The sequence below is a fragment of the Pipistrellus kuhlii genome, unplaced genomic scaffold (genome assembly GCF_014108245.1).
Source record: "Pipistrellus kuhlii isolate mPipKuh1 unplaced genomic scaffold, mPipKuh1.p scaffold_m20_p_34, whole genome shotgun sequence".
Lineage (NCBI taxonomy): Eukaryota > Metazoa > Chordata > Mammalia > Chiroptera > Vespertilionidae > Pipistrellus > Pipistrellus kuhlii.
Genome location: NW_023425534.1, coordinates 2764999 through 2784757, shown reverse-complemented (window position 1 = coordinate 2784757; position 19759 = coordinate 2764999). Strand labels below are relative to the sequence as shown.

Genomic DNA, 19759 nt, shown 5'->3' with positions numbered 1-19759 from the left:
GAGCGTCCAGCTCAGTCTCTCCCCGACTCCTCCCACAGGTCCCCCTGTACTCCCTTCCATATCAGTGCAGTCATCCTCTGATCCCACCGTGTGGTGATGACATTCGATTCCACTGCCATCGCCTGGACATAGATGATATACAGACTCCCCTTCCCGTTCTTTCCTTGGACACCTTCCCCCACGCTGTGCTCCTCGGTTCGATGACGTGACCGTTTTATGACTCGGGTGCTGGGGGGCCCCCGGACAGTGTCGCTAACCACATTTCTCACTCCCCTCAGGGCAATGTGAGCGGCCACTGTGCTGAGTCTTGCACTGACTTTACTGCTCTGTGATGTGCTGACTCGGAAATGTTTCCATGTGCCTCTCAGGGCAGCCTTGGGGAGGGCCTTTTCCCAGGTGTTTACTGACTGTTTTTCCTCCGTCAGAACTCCCCAATGTGTCTTTTGGGCGCGTGTTCCCTGGAGGGAAAGTTTTTGGAGGGAAAGTCCTGAGGTCAGGAACCAAGGAGAAGGTTAAAAGTATGCACCGAAGGAGCACAAACTACGGTGTCCTGAAGAACCGAGTCCTGACTACGGTCCAGGTCTTCACACTTCCACGGAAAGAATCGCAGGAGGAGCCAGAAGACGGGCTCTGAGCGGCCAGGACGATGTATGTGAACAGAAAGACTCCGTGGAAGAGTCCAGAGACTGAAATACTTGAGTCCTGGTGCGGGCACAGGGAGACACTGGCTCCTGGCACACGCTAGGGGACCCTGGTTTTCGGAACACCGCGAAGCCCGTGGCCTCCGGGCTCACCAGGGACAGACTCAGTTTAAAGCGCCGTCAGGTTCCCAGCGTGAGCTCCTCCGCGCGGAGCAGCCCGCACCCAGACTGCAGGCGAACTTCCTGCGCCGCAGCCCCTCCCCGGGCTTCTCCGGGCACAGAGCGCCGACCAGGTGGTGGCACAGATGGGCCCCAGGCACCGGCGCACCTCGGTGTGGGTGCATTCACAGAGACCGTGGCAGTGCCTCGGGAGAGGTGGGCCCCAAGGGGAAGTCGAACCAGGCCCTACAGAGGCCGAGCCGACAGCAGTGGGGACACACGGGGACAGACAAACACACACACACACACACACACACACACACACACGGGATGTCCTATGATCTCCAAGGAAGAAACAGGCGGGAGGATCGCGGGCACAGCCCCACGAGGAGGCTGGGCCCGAGGTTTGCAGGCAGACGTGCACGGCGGGAGCACACTCCGCGGAGGGCCTCTCGGAGGAAGTAAGGGGCTAGGGCTGCAAGACGACAATTTCAGGCCACAGTCTGCTGCTACAGGCGGGGAAACCCGGGGCAAGAAGCTCACGAGGATGAGAAGGCTGGAGAGAGACGGCAGAGTCACAGGCGGAGAGGAAGGAACACACTGCCCATCCGCTCTGCTCCCGCCACCACTGCAGTGCCTGGACGGTGCCGCCCACAGGGTGCGGGCGGGTGCTTACGGAAGGAACAGAGACCAGTAAATGCAGAGGAGCACGAGGACAATGAAAGCCGACCACACGTGTGCAGGACAGAGGAAGAGGAAGAAATCCATGTTGTTGTGTGACGGCATCAGGAGGGAGCCAGGACGACAGGCGTGTGCTCTGGCGCTCAGAAAGTTTGTGCCTAAAAGAGGGGGTGATGGCCTGGACCAAGCTCTGGGTTAAACCAGAAAGGACCTGGGCTTCATTTGCAGGAGGCGGCTCAGAGTCGCCGCACAGCAGGTGAGTGCGCCGAGCGGGGCAGCGTGGGCAGCTCTGTGAGTTTTTCTACAACAAGAAGCTGGGATCACGGAGAAGGACGACCTTCACTGAGCTCCAGGAGGCCCTGCACAGAGCGGAGTGGAGGGGAGGCGACAGCAGCAACGGGGTTACAGACCACACAGGACCGACTCACAACGCACGGCACACAGGCCTCCAGCTCAGAAGGAGAAGCAATGAGAGCCAGGAACTGTTACGGACAAGGAAATGGGAGAAAGCTAACCATCTCCGAGCAAAGCTCACATGACGAAGCCCACGTCACAGGAAGAACATCCAATTCTATTCCCTTCACAGAAACAGCCTTTACAGCCAGGGGCCTGCTGGGCAGTGTGTGCCAATCAAGCCGTGCCATGCCTTACACTCTATGGAATCAGCCGGACTAGGGGAAAGCAAACGGACTGAGTCTTCATGTTCTTAGAAGCATTTAAAGTGTTATATTTCAACACAGGCTGCTTTTTAAAATAAGGAAGAGAAGCCGGTCCGTCTGCCTGTCCTGAATGGTGTGGGGGTTTCTGCGCTGCCTGGGGAGCAGGAACGTGACCCTGAGGAGATGGAGATGGGGTGGGGGTTGGGGGTGGGGGGCATGCACATACGGGCCCATTACCTCTGTGGGTCCAGCTGCTCCAGACGGGGAGCTGAGCCTGGGCGGTGTGCATGTGGAACATCCTCACGTCTTGTGGGGCGAGCAGCTCGGCGAAGTGCGAGGACTCCAGGGACTCCCTCCGCCGGCTCAGGACGGACGGCGCCTGCTCAGAGACGTGCAGCACCCGCCCCGACACGAGCGAAAACACGGCCGCGAAGGTGTCCTGTGAACACAGGGAAAACCATGCAAACATTGAGGTGCTTCCTAGCAACGTGCCCCGAAAGGTACCGCCCCTAGATTTCCACCGGGACCAGCTCAGGACACACACTTCCTGGCACGGCGACAGAGCTCCCGGCAGGTACGCTTCACCGGTCCCCGCAGAGCCTTCTGAGGGTCTGGTTTCTGGTCCGGGAACACAGCAGCTCCCTCTCCGTGGACTGAGTACGCCTCCACCGAGGCTGCACCGCCTGCGAGTCCTCCCCCTCTGCACACTGTGCCTGCCCCTGGAGCCTGTCTGCTCCTCACAGAGCCCAGCCCAGGCTTCCAGGCCAGGCTTAAGAGTCACCTCCACAAGGTCGCCTTTAAGCAGCCTGCTCATGTAAAAACTGCTCCTCGAATGTGTGACAACAGTCAGGCGTCTGACTGAGCTTAATTACCCACTGCTGCTGCTGGCCTGGCCTGTTTCCCCCTCTCGCTTAATGTAAAGCCCTGCAAGAGGAAATGTGTTCTTACACCCCCTTTTCTTACATCTCAACAGCACCTCCTATGTGCTATGAACACGTCAGTCAGTAATAGAAGTGCTACGGTGACATAGGGACAGCTAAGGTCCCGATACTAGAAGATCTTTTCATTAAAACTGTGTTGAGATCTCAACATAAAGGTAAGCAGCCTCCATCACATCAATAAAACATGCGGTAACATTATTCTGTCGACAGATTCAAAAGAGATATGCTAAATGTCTCTACCAACGTTCTATAAAAAATGACAGCACCCTCTTGACTCACCTGTGAAATCCAGTTGTTACAACTTGAAGGAGTAGGTATTGGAACTAAGAATGATATAAATAGAAATTAACGACTCAGAGATTAGAATACGACGCAGGATGTTACTCTGCAGTGCTCTCTGTCTTGGAGACTCAGGGATGCTAAGGGGACCGAAGCGAAGAAAAGCGCGCCTGCGCCGCTCCTGCCCGCAGACCTGTGCCCCCGTGAGGCCGGGGAAGCGACCAGGGCGCTGGGGCAGTTTCTCCTCCGGTGGTCACTGAGACTCTCGGTTACTCTGTTTAAATCTGTATCTAGATCAGGTTGTTAGGAAAAATTACCCAGGCTGAGATGGCAAAATGCGTGGATTCTTACTGTGTTTTTGGGAGTGTGCTCTGAAGCCATGGAGGCCAGCTCCTCAAGACTGGACATGGTCACATCTGCTTGAGGTGCTCCATGTGGACTGAGAATCTGGAAAAACTCACTGCTTGCTAAGAAACACAGGAAAAATAAATGGTAGTCCAGTGAACACAGCATCGCCAGGAAACCACTCCTACGACCAATAAAGCGGGCTTGTTTCTCAAGAGGACGCCTTCGTGTTTTCCTCCAAATTCACCCGAAATACTGGTCGCTGTGCAAACGTTAAGGCCTTGAGTGTTAGGAATCTTGCATGTTCTAGATCGCAAGGAACAGAACATTGAGGGTCCCAACGAGGGGACCGAACCCCAACATTCCAAATGCACACACAGGGCGCTGCTACGACAGAAGCGTTACTCTGGCCCTTGGGGCCATGAGTCACATGTCATGTATGAAGCAGACCCCGTGTCACGTATGAAGCCCCTGAGGTTGGCCTAGAGATGGTGTACTTTACGAAATCCCTCGAGAAGAGATGTCAGCGATCACAAGGAAAAAAAGTGTTTATAATTGCTCCTTGGCAATTTGGTAAATGCCTGGTCCGCCAGGAGTGCATTTTAAAAGTGTGCATAAGGCAGGGAGAGTGTAAAACTTGTATTTAGCCAAGTGTATTTCCGTCTTCATCTCCAGGGGAGGCCATGCTCCTTCAGAAAGCAAGCCTTCGCCACGTGCTTATGCTAAACTCGGCTCTCCTGGGGGAGCCAGCACAATACGGCATCAACGATGACTCAGATCGGGGTCTCCTCTTAGGAAAACCTGAGGCCCCCCTGGAAGTGCTCGTCTCCCCTCAAACACCACGAGAACCTCCGAAGGCTCCTGTGACCACGGCGGCGCCGACAGCGCCTGGCCTGGCCGCCCTTCCTCTCCGGCTCCGTACCTTGAACGCTGTGCACACAGCGGAGGGCATAGCGGAGGGCGTCCAGGGTGCTCGGTTTAGTGTGTTTGTCCGACGGGAGGTGCTTTTTCATTTCTTGGACAACCCTGGTCAGTTCTTCAGAGACTCTGTCTCGGTCTTGCTGTTCGCTGTAAGACCAACATAAACTCAGCGCTTTCCATTCCGGTGACAGCCAGACGGTTATTGGACAGCCCATTCCGTGCTAAGCATCTTTCTAAGAGCTTAGCAAGGATCAGACCCGCGTTCACCCGTGTTACAGGCGGGGGGACGGCAGCCACAGACCTGGGAACCTCCTTCCCACCCCGGCCTCCGCTCTGCAGACCTCCTGGCCTGACTTCTGTCCCTCTCCCTCCGGTCGCTTATACTTGCTCCCAGAGCATTTCCTTGGAGGATCCCTGAGTTCCCCCCTAAACTTGCTCCTAGGGCTTGGGCTTGCTCACAAAGTAAAAAGACCCAAACCCTCCCGTCCCTCTTCCCACACGCGGGCCAGGAAACACCCACCCACCAACCGGGGTGCCAGTGTCACCTGCGGCTGCTCTGCAGGTGTTTGCTCTGAGGCCGGTGTTTCTGGCTCCAGCTCTCCCCACAGCCTTTCCCCGGGGCCCGGGGTCCCGCCAGGCGCTCAGGGGCAGTCCCCCCGGAGCCCGGCGATCCAGTGCTGGCCATGCCTAGGTCTTCGCTAGCGTCCATCTTCCGCTCGGGGCCCGGACCTGTTGCTGCTTCTTCCCAGGGTGCCACCAGCGACAGGAATTCACTCTCACTCGGGCCCCTGTGCTCGCGTTAGAGGACCGATCCCGTCACCGGGAGGCACTGCCCTCTCCGCGTTCCCACACCACGTGGACGCCCCGCACGGAGCTCCGGCCTGGGGGGAGGAAAGTGGCCAATGTCACCTGCAACGGGCGGCTGGCCGCGGGCGGCCGGGCCCTGGCTCGCCGGCTGGAGCCCCGGCGGGGACCCTTGGCCCCGCGGCCAACGAGCCTGGCTCGTTCACCCGCTCGCCCCCCGCAGCCCCGCACGGTGGAGGGGACCCCGCGAGGCGGGCAACTTGAAGGACAAAGTTTCGGGGACCCCAAGTTCCCGGGCGGTGCTGCCGGGGACCGCGGCCCCGGCCTGAGGGCAGGCTCGTCCCAGCCCGCGGCCGGGCCCCGAATCACCCGCCGCCGCCGGCCTGGCCGCGCGCGACCGTGCAGTCCCGAGGCCCGCCGCGTGCCGTGCGCCCCAGGCGCCGCGCCCCCTCGCGCCACGTGACGAAGCCCCGCCCCCTGACTGCGCGATTGGCCGCCGCTGCGGGCTCTGCGGGCCCTCATTGGTCCAGGGGCGGGGCCGGGACTGGGGCGTCCAGGTTATGCAACCCGAGGCGAGTGGGCGGGGCCGAATGCCCCAGAGCGCCTTACGTCACGCGGTTGGGCGCAAGGCTGGCCAATCCCGGCGGGCTGGCGGGTAAACAAGGGGCGGAAGGCCCCGCCCCCCCAGGAAGGCAAGTGCAGGTAAAGGCTGTCTTTCAGGAAAGGGCGGTGAAGCCAGCTTTAAGGTCCCGAAGGCCCCTTTTATTTTTATTTTTTTTAAATATATTTTATTGATTTTCCGCAGAGAGGAAGGGAGAGGGATAGAGAGTTAGAAACATCGATGAAAGAGAAACATTAATCAGCTGCCTCCTGCACAGCCTTCACTGGGGATGTGCAGCAACCAGGGTACATGCCCCTGACCAGAACTGAACCCGGGACCCTTCAGTCCACAGGCCGACGCTCTACCCACTGAGCAACCGGTTTTGGCCGGAGGGGACACCCTCCCCCCCCCCCCCCCCCCTAGAATGAGCACCAGCTCCTCCGAAATGGCAGGCACTGTGCAGACCTGCACCCCTCACCAGGGCCTGGCCATCATAAATCTTCAGTGTTTGCTGGGTGAATGGAAGGCATTGTGCCAACTGTTCAAGTCATGGGTTGGATAAACCATCTTACTTTTCCAAGCGATGGCAGATCTCACGCGCCTCTGAAGCTCTTTCGTCAAACTGCATTCATGCAAATATTTATTGAATGCGTAGCTGGGAAGGGATGAGGGTGGCCCCTGGGTGGGGAGAGAGCTGGGCCACTCAGGGAGTCCACATTTTACTGACAGAAAGCATATGGACAACCCCATCAAGTTCCGAAGGTGGCGAGCACCGGGCAGAACGTGAAACAAGCCAATGGGATAAGGTGTCACTAGGACAGGCCTGTGGGGGAAGGAGGCAAGAGGCACATTAGCCAGGGGAGCCGGGAGGCCTCTCGGAGGTGAAATGGAAACCGGGTGTGTGAAGGGGGTGGGGAAGACCTTGCCACTGAGCAGGCTTGCAGGTGAGAAACCAAAGGCAGGATACTTTGCCTGGAGAACAGGGAGGGGGAGGGTGGTGCCAGTTGGGGTCAGAGGTTAGGAAGGCCAGGCTACAGTGGGACTTATCATCAGGGAAACTTGGATTTCTTTCTCACGGGAGTGGAAAGGGGCGGGTTTTAAGCAAGATAGGGATTAGTCTCAGGCTGCTGCACAGGGAATAGTTAAAAGCCAGGCGGCCTTGATTAGAAGTTAAGAGAGACATTTGGGGCCACAGAGCCTGTGGATGAAATGAGAAGACAGAGCATCAAGATGACTCCTGAGTCTGGTTTAAACAGAGCCATTTGTGATGGGACATCAGCTTAGCCCAGTGGTCAGCAAACTCATTAGTCAACAGAGCCAAATAAAACAGGACAACAATTGAAATTCCTTTCGAGAGCCACATTTTTTAAACTTACACTTCTTCTAATGCCACTTCTTCAAAATAGACACACCCAGGAGCAGCAGTTTGCCGACCACGGGCCTACCTGACAACTCGTACGGTAAGTGTAATGCACAGCTCAAGCATAACATGAAAACATAACTCTCAGTCTTCTATCAACAGTTACCATCCAGGACTTGCCCCTCTAAGCCGGTGGTCAGCAAACTGCGGCTCAAGAGCCACATGTGGCTCTTTGGCTCCTTGAGTGTGACTCTTCCACAAAATACCACGGATTGGGTGAGTCTATTTTGAAGAAGTAGCATTAGAGGAAGTTTACATTTAAAAATTTTGGCTCTCAAAAGAATTTTCAATCGTTGTACTGTTGATATTTGGCTCTGTTGACTAATGAGTTTGCCAACCACTGAATAGGCCATTGGATTTCTCAGCCATCCTCTGGGATGGACATTATTATTGGCTAGAGGCATGACGCACAAATTTGTGCACAGGTGGGGTCTGGCTGGCCCACCCTGATTGCAGCCAGACTGGCGGGGGGGACAGGGAGCACTGGAGGTCAACGGCTGGCCCTGCCCCCAATCAGGGTGGGGTGGGGCTGATTGGGCCCCAGTGCGTGTCAAAGCAACTGGTTGTTCTGGCATTCTGGTCACTTGGCTTTTATACATACACACACACACTAGAGGCACGATGCACAAAATTCATGCACTCGGAATGGGGGGTGTTCATCAGCCTGGACTGCACCTTCTCATAATCCAGGAGCCATCCAATATCCTTAGTGCTGCTGTGGATGCGGGAGAGGCTCCCACCACAGCTGCTGCGCTAGCCAGCCATGAGCCCGGCTTCTGCCTGAGCAGTGCTCCTCCTGTGGGAGCACACTGACCACCTGGGGGCAGCTCCTGCATTGAGCATCTGCACCCTGGTGGTCAGTGTGTGTCATAGTGACCAGTTGTTCTGCTGTTTGATCGATTTGCATATTAGCCTTTTATTATAGAGGATAATGTCTTATTATGGGCAAGGCCTCTAATTCAATTTTTTTTTTTTTAGGTAAAGGGAAGAACAGAATTTTCACTTGAGCCTGAAGCTAAAATTGCCCCTAGCTAAAAAATCTGTTACCACTGAGACACAACTTAGTGAGGCTCATTCTGAACCCCCACACTGTTCTATTATGTGTATAAGTATTGGGAACCATCTTATCTCTTTAGTGAAAGGAACCTTTTGTTATGTTACAATGAATAACTTTATCTCACGAGTTGTGTTTTGGCTTCAAGCCTGTATCCAGTATTCATGCAGCAACTTCAGCTCTTCTGTTCAATATTTACCTGGCATATCTTTTATTTTATTTTCCCTAAGTCTTTCTAGATTTTTATGTATTAGATAGTAATAGCCCATGGACACAGACAATAGTCTGGCAAAGGCCTGGAAGGAGCAGGTGCAGGGTGGAGATCAATGGGGAAAAACCAAACTAAAACAAAGGGACATCTGTAATACTCTCAACAATAAAGATACATTTTAAATAAAGGGAAATATCTTAGTTGAAGAGAGTTTTATGTGAAATAATATAATTGCTCTACATGGTACTTTATACTCCCAACTCCTCTCAGATATTAATTGACCCTATGTTCACTGACTGCAGGACTGGTTTCTTCCACACCGACCCAGCACTGACTGCCACGGGGGCTGCAATCAGACCCTGCTTTTCTCTCCGGGCCTGATCACAAGCCCCTCAGCAGTCAGTGCTGGGTCACTGAGGTGCCTGCAATGCAGGACTGACTGCAGGACTGACTTCCGGTGTTCAGTCGAGCCTGTGGTTATTTTGGATGTTACGGACCCTGGCTGTGTGTGTGTGTGTGTGTGTGTGTGTGTATATATAAAAAAAGAGGCAGGGGAAATACTTAATGCTGTTTGGTGCATATTGAGTCTGGGAGGCCTATGTCCAACAGGCCAGGAATCAGTAGATTAATGAGTAGAAATATGGGAACAGATGACTGGAGAATAAGTAGAATGGAAAGACAAGTTGGCTGAGGACCCTGATCCAAGGAACCCTGACATTTAAGGGAGGGACGTAAGAAAGAGGAGCCCATACATGATAGATTTTCCTTCAAAATCTTGAGAATGGCACCGAACGTTCATATAGATTTCATTGTAAGGAGGACCTGAAGAAAAGGCACAATCCTTTTCCAGGGCAACAGTATGTCAGACAAGGAAAGTAGTGCCCACCTGACCAAGGCATGAAAAAGTCAACCTCTTCTCTCCCCACAGGACTTTATAGACACTGACATTTTATGGTGAACATGTCTGCTTCCACCATGTTATACTGTTCTCTGGGGCTGCTGCTAAGAGACTGTTCCAGGGGAAAGAGAAGCAGAATGAGAACGGAACCATGTGTTTGGAAGTGTCCTCACCACCCACACAATGCCCCGTCCCCCGAAGGCAGCGGTCCGTCGGGCCACGAGGCCAGCTCTGCGCAGCACCTTTGGAAGGCCACATCCTGAAGAAATTGAGAAGCCAGATGAAGAGTTTGGTATTCTGAGAAGGCCAGCTCCCCACTCCTCTCCTGTACTGAAAGCACTTTGCACAGAGGTAGCCTGCGTCTGTTAACTAGCGGATGGGTGTTGGGAGCTAGCAGAGTTGAGGCAAGCAACTCAGTCTTAAGGAAATAGAATTAAGTTCCTTCTAGCAGAAGTTATGCGGTGCCCTGAGGGCTTGGCCAGAAGATAAGATTAACCTGGGACTTAGCATCTCCTGTCTTCCTGCCTCTTCCCCTTCCTGATCCTCCCCCATGGACACTGCCAGGGACCCCTCTGCATGGGCGGCCCTGCCCCCCTTTGTCTCTGCTGTATAAATACAGCCATTTCAGAGAATAAAATTGAGGCTTGATCAGAACCTTGTCTTGCCTCCATTCTTTCCGCGTTCCTTGTTTGATTCATTCTCTTAGGTGGTTCCTGCGTGCCCCCCGTTGTTGTCCCGCGGGATGGGATCTGCTGGGTAGCAGGAAGTTAGAGAACTCAGGGAGGGGTTGGTGTGCAGGGGTTTACAGGGAGAGGCAGGGCACAGCAAGGAATGCCGTTTTTAGGAATTGGACCGGGCACAGCTACTCCTCTAAAAGCAACACAGGCACCAGGATTATGTTATAAACACTTTATTGATGTCATTACAGTGGGCAAGTTCCCAGCTAAAGGCAGATACGAGCGAGGTATTCCTGGGTTAATGCAGGAGCCGATGGGTTAAATGGGACTGAACGTAAGGCCAGGGAGAGAGCACCAAGTTTCAATGTCAGACGCGGCCGGAGACCGGAGCCGGGGGGCTAACGTCCCTACACTGCCAGCTGCTTCCTTCTCACGGCTGGGCGTGATGCACCGTTTCCGTGCCTCGGGGGACAGACGGCACAGGAATGGCCCCCGTGTCACATGCTAGCACGCAAGCTCCCGGGACAGCAGGCGGAGTGTAAACCTGCTTCTCCCTCCGTGCCTCCTTGCCTGTCTTCACTCATACCTGACTTCCGCCCTGAGCCACACAGCCTGACGCCGAGAGTCTCAACAAAACCTCTCAGATGCAACAGCTCTTCCAGAGCAGCGTCCTGTGCAGACAGTCTGTGTCTCCGGTCAGCCGCCGGGGAGAAGTCAGCACCCTGACCAATGCTAACTGAAAGCAGAATGCAGGAGACAGAGTGAGGAAGTGGAATACGAATAGAAATAGAAACGAACTCCAAAAGGCTACAGTCTGTGAGGCCTGGGCCAAACAATGACCAGTTCACAGATGGTCTTCCTTGAAGGCGACAACGCTGTCCCTCACATAATTCTCAGAAACACACGGAGCCCCCGGCTGTACTCCCATCTGTCTCTGGGGGGAGGTGGTCAGGGTCCAGCTGGAACAGTCTCTGACCCCAGGAAACACGCTAGCTAGGAAGGGGAGTGTGACACCTGCAGGGTTTAAGGCAAGAAAGGCCTGCCAGGGTGCAGAAGCTTCACACGCGATGTTACAACTTGAATTCTGACGCGCGCCTGGGGTTCCGTTTGTCACCTGCTAGAATTTATCTGTCAGGAGCAGAATCCGGGGCATTTTACTTTTTGGCAAAAGAGGAACTTTGGTCAGAGCCACAGTTCTATCAAAATGTTTCAAAGAGGTAAGTTACTTCTGATTAAAATATTTTAAAAATATGATACAAAACAATAACAAGTAAACATCTTCGTATCTAATGTAAGAAAAACATTTTTGACCAGCATCTTACTTTAAACACAGCGAGAGCGTCAGCAGTGCTTACAGACAGTGGCGGGTTCTCTCCTAAGGAACCGGAACAGGAGCAAAATAAGGCACAACCTGTGTCGTCACAGATTTGAGGGAGACTGTAGTGTTCTCTCTGGAAGGCACAGACGGGCTATCTGATTACCCAAAGGTTTAAACGTGGTTCTGAAGAGAAGGTCACGTGACGAGGACAGCTAACTGGGAAGAAAGTTCCCTAACTGGGACTGAAGGCGATTACTCAGACAACACTATGCTGGGTTATGCACTCTGCAAGCCAGAAGGCTTCCTCAGCCCGGGGTAAAGTGTGAAGTGGGAAAGGCACTGTGCAAAACGCGGCCGGGCTGACCACGCTTCTAGTGTGGAGTGCATGTTAGAAGAAAAAAAAAAGGCACATTTCCTAAGAATCGAAGTTGACATTAAGGAGCAGAGGACAATCATGGTAATGACAGTTTGTAAGCGTGATAGATAGCAGGCTCTGTGTCCACGTCTCGCGAGGCTTCCAGAAGAGCAGCTGGCGGCTCCCGGCTCCTCACGAGGACACGCTCCACACTGAGCACAGGGAGGGGGAGCAAGGAGACACAGTTAGCTTCCCGTGCACCCACACCCAATCCGCACCCCGTCCCCGGTGGGCGGAGGGCGCTGCCTGCTCCTCCCGGGGCTGAGCTGCGTTCTGTGGAGGCCAGACCAGACTGTCTGGAGGACTTGAAGATGTGTGTGTGCTGGCTAAAATGGCCGAGGGTTCCAAAACTATCAGTCTCATAGCGCTAACAGTACTGGTGGGAGTGTATTTATTTATTTATGAAACTATTATTATTACCATGTGCCACGTAACACCCTAAGCACTTTTATATATGAAGCAGTTTTGGCCTCATGACAAACATATGAGGTAGGTACCCTTGTTATCCCATGTTACAAATGAGGAAACTCAAGTTCAGGAATAGGAAAACACTAACAAAGCCACATAGTGGGATGGTGGGAGCTAGGCTGGCCCGTGCCTGTCACTGCTGGACCACACTGCTGCTCACAAAGGAAATGTGATGGAAACAGATTCAGGGAGAAAATGGATGGGCCAGTGGGAATAAGTAAATGCATTTTCTCCATATTGATGTTTACCTAAAAAACCTCAGACTTCAATCAGACAACCCCCGTGTTGGAGACGTCTCCTGAAGGGAACGAGGCTCTGGACTGATCTAGCCTGGACGTGAAGCCCGAGTTCCACTGCGCGGAGGACAGACTCACCGATGATGATGATGATGATGAGGACCACCACGGCGACCCCTATGGCCCACATCTGCAACGAAACACGCCCGGGCCTCACTCCAGGTCACATTCCCAAAGAAAGAGGGCCTGACCCAAGGGTGTCACCTGTCACCCAGTCACTGAAAGGCCGTCAGGTGCAGCCCAGTCTGGGAGAACGCAGTTTTAAAGCCCGAATGTGATGCTCTCCATCAGACCTGCAGGCGACTATCTGCTTCTCGTAAGCTCTCCACATGGGCTGGGCCCTCAGCAGCACTGTCTGTGCATGTGAGTCCCCACGTCGGGAGGGGCCCCTGGGCACAGAACGTATGGGGAAGTGCCACTTCCACGCCGGGGGAGGGCAGGACTCAGAGGGATCTGGTGGCCCACATGCCCGCATGACAGGGAGTGCGTCTCTGCCGGGGAGGGAGTGAGTCTCTGACGGGGAGCGAGTCTCTGACAGGGAACGCTCTGACGGGGAGTGCCCCTCTGACGGGGAGTGATCTTGTCTCTGACAGGGAGCGCGTCTCTGACAGGGAGTGTATCTCTGCGGGGAGTGTGTCTCTGATGGGGAGTGCACCTCTGATGGGGAGCGTGCCTCTGACGGAGAGCGTGTCTGTGACAGTCACGTAAGACCCGCAGAGGCCCTGCTCCTGGGGACGCTGCTCTCAGAGCAGCTTTCCCTCAGCACGGGAGCCACTCCAGCACCACCCGCAGGCGCACAACCGCCACCCTCTCCCGCAGCCTGTGAGCAGGCTCCGCTGGGGGCGGGCTGGAAGGCTCATGTCTGGGATGGGTTTGGGCACTCCTACAGGCTGCTGCTGGGTTTTTTAAACTTTGTGTGGTCCACATGCTTCCTAAAGTCAGCACAGAACGGGAGGTCTCCCCGTGGGGACAGAAAAGGGGGTACAGTCAGTGTTTTAGATTCAGTCACCCACATTTCCACGGGGCGTCACACTCACCCCCAAGGTCTAGGCAAGCCCCGGTCTGTTGGCTCAGTCAGCCGGGATGCAGAGGGGCCTCGCGTAGAGAGGAAGGGGGGACTGACCTTGCAGTTCTTCCACCAGTACTTCCTCTTCAGCTTCGCGGCGCTTGTCTCAAACTGGGAAGCTCCGGCCTGCAGGGCGTCCGCGCGGTCGTCCAGCTCGGAGAGCTTCTGGTCTCTCTCCAGCACCTTGTCCACATTCACCCGCATGATGTCCACCACCTGGTGCGCGAGACCCAGCAGGTCACACAAGAAATGGAGGGACAGGACAGCACCTTGCTATTTGAGCCAAACTTCCATTCAAAGGGGGGCCAGGCCTCACCATCCCATGAAATAAACACTCAGTAAAGTGGGACTAGAAGGGAACTTCCTTAACGTAATAAAGGATGTTCTTGGGAAAAACCCCACAAGTAACATCCATGCTCAATGGACAAAAACAAATAAAAAACCTGGCGGCTGGCTCAGCTGACTGGAGTGTCGTCCTGTCCCACACACTAAAAGGCTCCTGGTTCTATCCTGTCCAGGGCATGTACGAGAGAAATTAATGTTTCTCTCTCACATAGATGTTTCTCTCCCTTCCTCTCTCTCTCCCAAGTCAATAAACATATCTTTGGGTGAGGATAAAACAAACAAACAAACAAACAAACAGGAAGCTTTCCCCCTAAAATCAGGGAACAAGACACGGATGCCCACATTCTTTACTGCTGTTCAACATTGTACTGGAAGTTCTGGCCAGAGCAACTGGGCAAGAAAAAGAAACAAAAGGCATCCAAATTAAAAAGGAAGAAAGAAATGATCCATATTTACAGATGATCCATATGTAGAAAATCCCAAAGAATCCATAACAGGGTTATTAATAAACAAATGCAGTAAAGTTTCAGGGTACAATATCAGCATCCATAAACCAGTGTTTCCATACATAACAATCAAACGGAAATTAGTAGAGACAATTCTGTATACAATAGCATCCAAAAGAATAAAATACTCAAGGATAAGCTGACCCAGCATGCAAACACTTGGACTGAAAACTATAAAACACAGCTGAAAGTGGGAAGACATCCTGCGTTCATGGGCTGGAAGACTTACTATTGTTAAGAGGACAGTACTTGCCAAAATGATGTACTTATGTGCAGAGTCATCACAATCTCAACTGAAATAAAAATTTCAATGGTCTTGGCCCTGTTTAGGTAGCTCAGTTTGTTAGAGCATGATCCAGATACACCAAGGTTGTGGGTTTGATTCCCAGTCAAGGTACATACAGGAAACAATGAATGCATGAATAAATAGAATGACCAGTTGATGTATCTCTCTCTCACTCCCTTTCCTTTTCTCTCTAAAAGCCAATAAATTCAATAAAAAGGCAATGGGCTGAAATAGACATTTCTACAAAGAATATATACAGATTGTCAACAAACACCTGATAAGTTCAACAACATTGGTCATTAAGGAACTGCAAATCCAAGCCACAAGGAGATACTATTTCATACTTACTAGGATGTCTATAACAACAACAACAACAACAAAAAAGGCAAATAACAAGTGTTGGTGAGGATGTGAGAAAGAGGGACCCCTGGCTATTGCTGGTGTCCATCTGAAACGATGCTGCCACTGTGGCAACGCTTGGCTAGACCTCAACGCTAATCATAGAACTACTATATGACCCAGCGACTCCATTCCGAGATACATACCCAAGGGAAATGAAAACACATGCACACACAGAAACTTGTATGCAAATGTCTTTAGCAGCATTACTGGTAAAGCCAAAAGGTGAACAACTAAGTGAATGGATAAACAAGGGACACACATGCAATGGAATATTACTCAGCCACAAAAAGGAGCAAGGTTCTGAGAGTTGTTACAAGTTGGATCAGCACCAAAAATATCATACTAAGTGAAAGGAGCCAGACACAAGAGGCCACACAGTGTGATTCCTTTCATACGATATACAGAGGAGGAGAAAATCCACAGAAACAGGAAGCCAGTGAGAGTGGGAGAAACAGCAGAAAGAGGGAACAGGAGTAATTACTATAATAAATGTGTACGAGGTGTTCTGTGGTGATGACAAAATTGTGAAACAGACAGAAGTAATGGTTGCATAACTCTGAGACTATCACAAAGAATCACTGAGTGGTGCTTTAAAATGGTTAATTTTGTTGTGTAAATTTCACCCGAGTTAAAAACACAAACAACTCTCCTTAAAATTTCTTTGGTTGAGAAAAAGGACCCAATATGATTTTGTAAGTAAATAAAGTTCCATGCAAGATGCAATTAGATTGGGTTTCTTAGCATGAAAATATACATTTTTTATATTTCATAAAGCCTTCATCTACCTAATAAAAGAGTAACATTCTAATTGACCTTATCTTCACGACACCCACCAATCAGAAATATGCAAATCAACCCAACAAAGATGGCGGGTTAATTTGCATACCCAGGTGCTGAGTGGAAGGGGCGGGCAAGATGCTTGGTCGCTGCCATGGCGAGGACCATGCGTTCTGCACCACCCCAGCCACTCCGGACCTCTGGGCAGCGTGGGAAGGCGGAAAGGCAACTCGAGCCAGAGCGAAGGCGCTGCTGGCCGCCAGGGGAAGGAAAGAATATTCTTGCCTCTAAGTATGAAAATGTTACCATATGCTTTAGCAATCCACTGTTAAGCCTAGTTTAACAGAAGTTTTACTTTTATATTTTTCTCACATTTATTGGGGTGAATTGGTTAATAAGATCATGCAAGTTTTAAGTGGACATTTCTATGATACATGATCTGTATGTGGCACTGCATGCCCACCACATCTTCCATCACCACGTATGTGGCCCCTGCCTAATTTAACAGAAGTTGAACACCGCTTTCTAAGGCAGCTACATGCAGAAAGACCATGATAGCCTTGTTGGACAATGATGGCTTTTAGGGACATGGAAATAGTAGTTTGAATTTGCCAACCTTCCCTTTTGGGTCTGCAAACAGGGCAGAACGAAGATGCTGTGAGCACCCTCTAACTCAAGAATTCCACAAATGCAGATTTGCTGGGCTAGAGCAACTTGCCAGCATCTGCTTTCTGTATGTCAATGGGCAACAAGTGGAGCTAACCCCAGAGGCCTGCTCAGGCTGAGTAATAGAAGTCAGGTTATGGGCGCAGCATTTTGATGACAATCTGGTCAGAAGGGTTGGTCTTGCTTGAACAACCTATAGATCTAATTCTGAATATTCAATTACCCTATTTTATAAAGTAGTTGTCTTTCTTCCAATTTTTTTTTTCTTTTTAGTGGCAAAATATACATTATAAAGCAGTTCTCAGAGGAATGCCTCACGGAGAGGGATCTGCTTTTCAGGATGTGACCTGGTCACAGAAAAACAAGCAGGAACCAGGAGAATCTGACTTCTGCTTCGATCAGGGCTTCCTGATCGGCAAAATTTCGTTACTTTTATGATGCAGTCAAAAGCCACTTTACAGTCACACTCCTGTGACACTCTTTCTAAAGTGTGTTCCCATGTTGGTTTACAATTCATCTTTGCAGCATTTCAGGGCAGTACCTCGTCCACTTGGTTCTGTGTCTGCTGAAGCTTCCGGTTACTGCCGGAGGCAGTGGGACCTGCAGGCGCACCTGTGGACCTGAAACACACAAAGGCACGAGCGTCAGCCATAGAGCATTCCACATACATTTTTGAGTCATTCCAGGAACTTCGGAACTAAAGCAGAAAATGAATAATGAACAACGGTTCTAATGACGTTTCTTCTAGCTCCTCTGGAGTTTCCAACATTCACCCACACGTTCAGAGTGACCAGGGTCTAAGGAGAGGTTTAATAGAATCTGCTTTGTATCACCGAGGAACCTGGTCCTCAGATGGATAAACTCTACTTCCTGGTTTTTCTAGTTTTTTCAAGCCACACATCTACTTGAAGGCACTCGGTATCCCTTGGAGAGTCACAGAGTGCCTTTTTCCCAGGATGGTAAATACAGGCCTTCACAGACACAGGAAGACAATGCCCCTCTCTTAACCGTCTCATCAAATGCCTTCTTTCGCCCCAGGCAGAACTTCCCTGACCACACTGGGTTTGAAGACCTTCCTGTTTCCAATACTTGGTTGGTAGCCCTTTGATTGGATTGGATATATATAAAAATGGATCCTAAGAGATCACAGGCCCAAGTCCAGAGGGGCCCTCCCTCTTCCTAAGACAGCGCCCAGCAGGTGTCTTGCGTACATCAGCCACTGATGCACTGAGCCTCGCCCACAGGCAGTGTCTCCCAGGCGTCAGAGGCAGCAGCCTCCACTCTGCCTCCGCAGTCAGTGTCCGACTGGCACTGGTCGAGGGCCACGTACTGGTGCGTTTCCTCGTTTAGTCCTAACTCGGTGAGGGGAATACTACGGTTATCCCCATTTTATAGACGACTAAGGTGAGGTCTGCATAGCTGGCTGCTGTTTATTTAGGCCAGGTGCTGGGTAATTCCACGGACCTAGATCTTAATCACCGGATCCACTGGCCCAGCGGCCTCGGCAGCCACACTCCAGAGGGGGGCCCCCAGTTCCTAGAAGGACCCCCCCCCCCCAAGTTCCTAGAAAGAACCCGGGAAAGAATGCGTCCCCTTCTCTCTCGGTGAGCCAGGAGCAGGCTGCAGAGGGAACGGGGGTTCGGTGCTGAATGTTGCCCCGGGAGAGTCCCACGGGCAAGGACCGCGACAGGACCAAGTCCCGGAGCCGCCTTCCGGAGTGCACTCCGACCCCGGGCGCCTGGAGACGGGACAGAGCCTTCCTGCAACTTCCGGCGCCCAGCCCAGCGGCGGCCAGCAGAGACCACCGCCCCTGGGGGGACCCCGGAGGTGGAGAAGGGAGGTTAGAGGAGGGTACGGGGGCGGGAAGGGCACTCCTAATGTGGAAAGCCCCCGGCCCCGCCCTGGTCCCTTCCGGGTCCACCCCCCTCCCCACGAAAGCCGCTGGGCCCTCCGGGGCGGTCGGCGGCGCCGCGGGGTGGTTCCGCCCGCCTGCAGCCCGCACTCCCGAGGCCGCCGCCCCACCCAGGCCTCGGAAGCCCCGCACAGGCTCGCACGGCCTCGGCCGGAGTCCGAAAGGCTGCCCCCGGGACCCGGGCCGGGCGGGGCTCCCAGTCTCGCGGGCCGCCGCCCCCCGGGGCCCGAAGCCGTCCAGCTCGCAAGGCGTCACTCACATTTTGGCGGCGGTGGCGGCGGGCGAGTGTCGACGGGGCGGCGGAGCTGGACCGGAGGCCGGGACCTGGGCGGAGCGGTGGCGGCGCGGGGGCCGATGACGTCACAGGGCGGGGCCGGATGGGCGGCGGGCGCGCAGGCCGCGGTGGGCGTGTCTCTTAGGGGGCGGAGCCGGATAGGCGGGCGGGGCGCGCAGGCCGCGGTGGGCGTGTCGGAGAGGGCGGGGCCTGATAGGCGGACAGGGTACGCAGGCCGCGGTGGGCGTGTCGGAGTGGGCGGGTCCGGATAGGCGGACGGGTACGCAGGCCGCGGTGGGCGTGTCGGAGGGGGCGGGGCCGGATAGGCGGACGGGAGCGCAGGCCGCGGTGGGCGTGCCGGGGGCGGGGCGGTGGGGGCGGGGCCACGCCAGGCGCTGGGTTGGTGCTGAGGGCCGGCGTCTGCCCAGGAGCGCGGGTGGGTTAAGGACCGCTCCTGTCCCAGGCGCCCGCCGCCCGCGCGGACGCTGGGGGCCGTGGTGCATGAGGCACAGGAGAGGGACTGCAGGCCAGCCAGGGTGGGCCGCTTCTCGGGCGGTGATTACATTGGAGACATCTGTGTGTTCCTGCTCAATTCCCCACATGAAACTAGTACCTAGCCCCGCAGACCCCACATTTTCCCAACAAACCTGTTAAAATGAGATGTGCGTCCATTTGGGGCATTTATCAGACATTGATTGGTTTGGGTTCACTGTCTTCGTATTCGAGCCACGAATAAA

At 53.5% G+C, this 19759-nt stretch overlaps 2 protein-coding genes across 10 annotated transcripts in view; both read right to left on the bottom strand.

Annotated features, from left to right (window-relative positions):
- PER3 (period circadian regulator 3) overlaps nt 1-5863 on the bottom strand; it is a 32415-nt gene extending 26552 nt beyond the window's left edge. For 3 of the 8 annotated variants that reach the window (XM_045570572.1, XM_045570574.1, XM_045570573.1), the window contains exons 1-4: nt 5172-5862; nt 4628-4773; nt 3712-3827; nt 2378-2579 (exon numbers count right to left, since the gene is read on the bottom strand). In XM_045570572.1, the coding sequence (XP_045426528.1) occupies nt 2378-2579; nt 3712-3827; nt 4628-4773; nt 5172-5335 (628 nt within the window). In that variant the 5' untranslated portion in view covers nt 5336-5862. Of the gene's footprint in view, nt 1-87; nt 2304-2377; nt 2580-3360; nt 3405-3711; nt 3828-4627; nt 4774-5171 lie in introns of those variants that run through there. The other 5 variants (XM_045570575.1, XM_045570576.1, XM_045570578.1 and 2 more) reach the window with 4 other exon arrangements.
- A 4647-nt stretch (nt 5864-10510) lies between these two features.
- On the bottom strand, nt 10511-19140 carry VAMP3 (vesicle associated membrane protein 3). Of its 2 annotated transcripts, XM_036460848.2 has the most exons (5): nt 19008-19140; nt 17378-17456; nt 13912-14070; nt 12867-12918; nt 10511-12176 (listed from the first exon to the last, which is right to left on the bottom strand). In XM_036460848.2, coding segments are annotated over exons 1-5 (312 nt in total). In that variant the 5' UTR covers nt 19010-19140; the 3' UTR covers nt 10511-12156. The 2 variants fall into 2 exon arrangements, with proteins under 2 accessions (XP_036316741.1, XP_036316740.1); XM_036460847.2 differs by lacking the exon at nt 19008-19140 and having other exon boundaries at nt 17378-17521.
- Between the last annotated feature and the right edge of the window lie 619 nt (nt 19141-19759).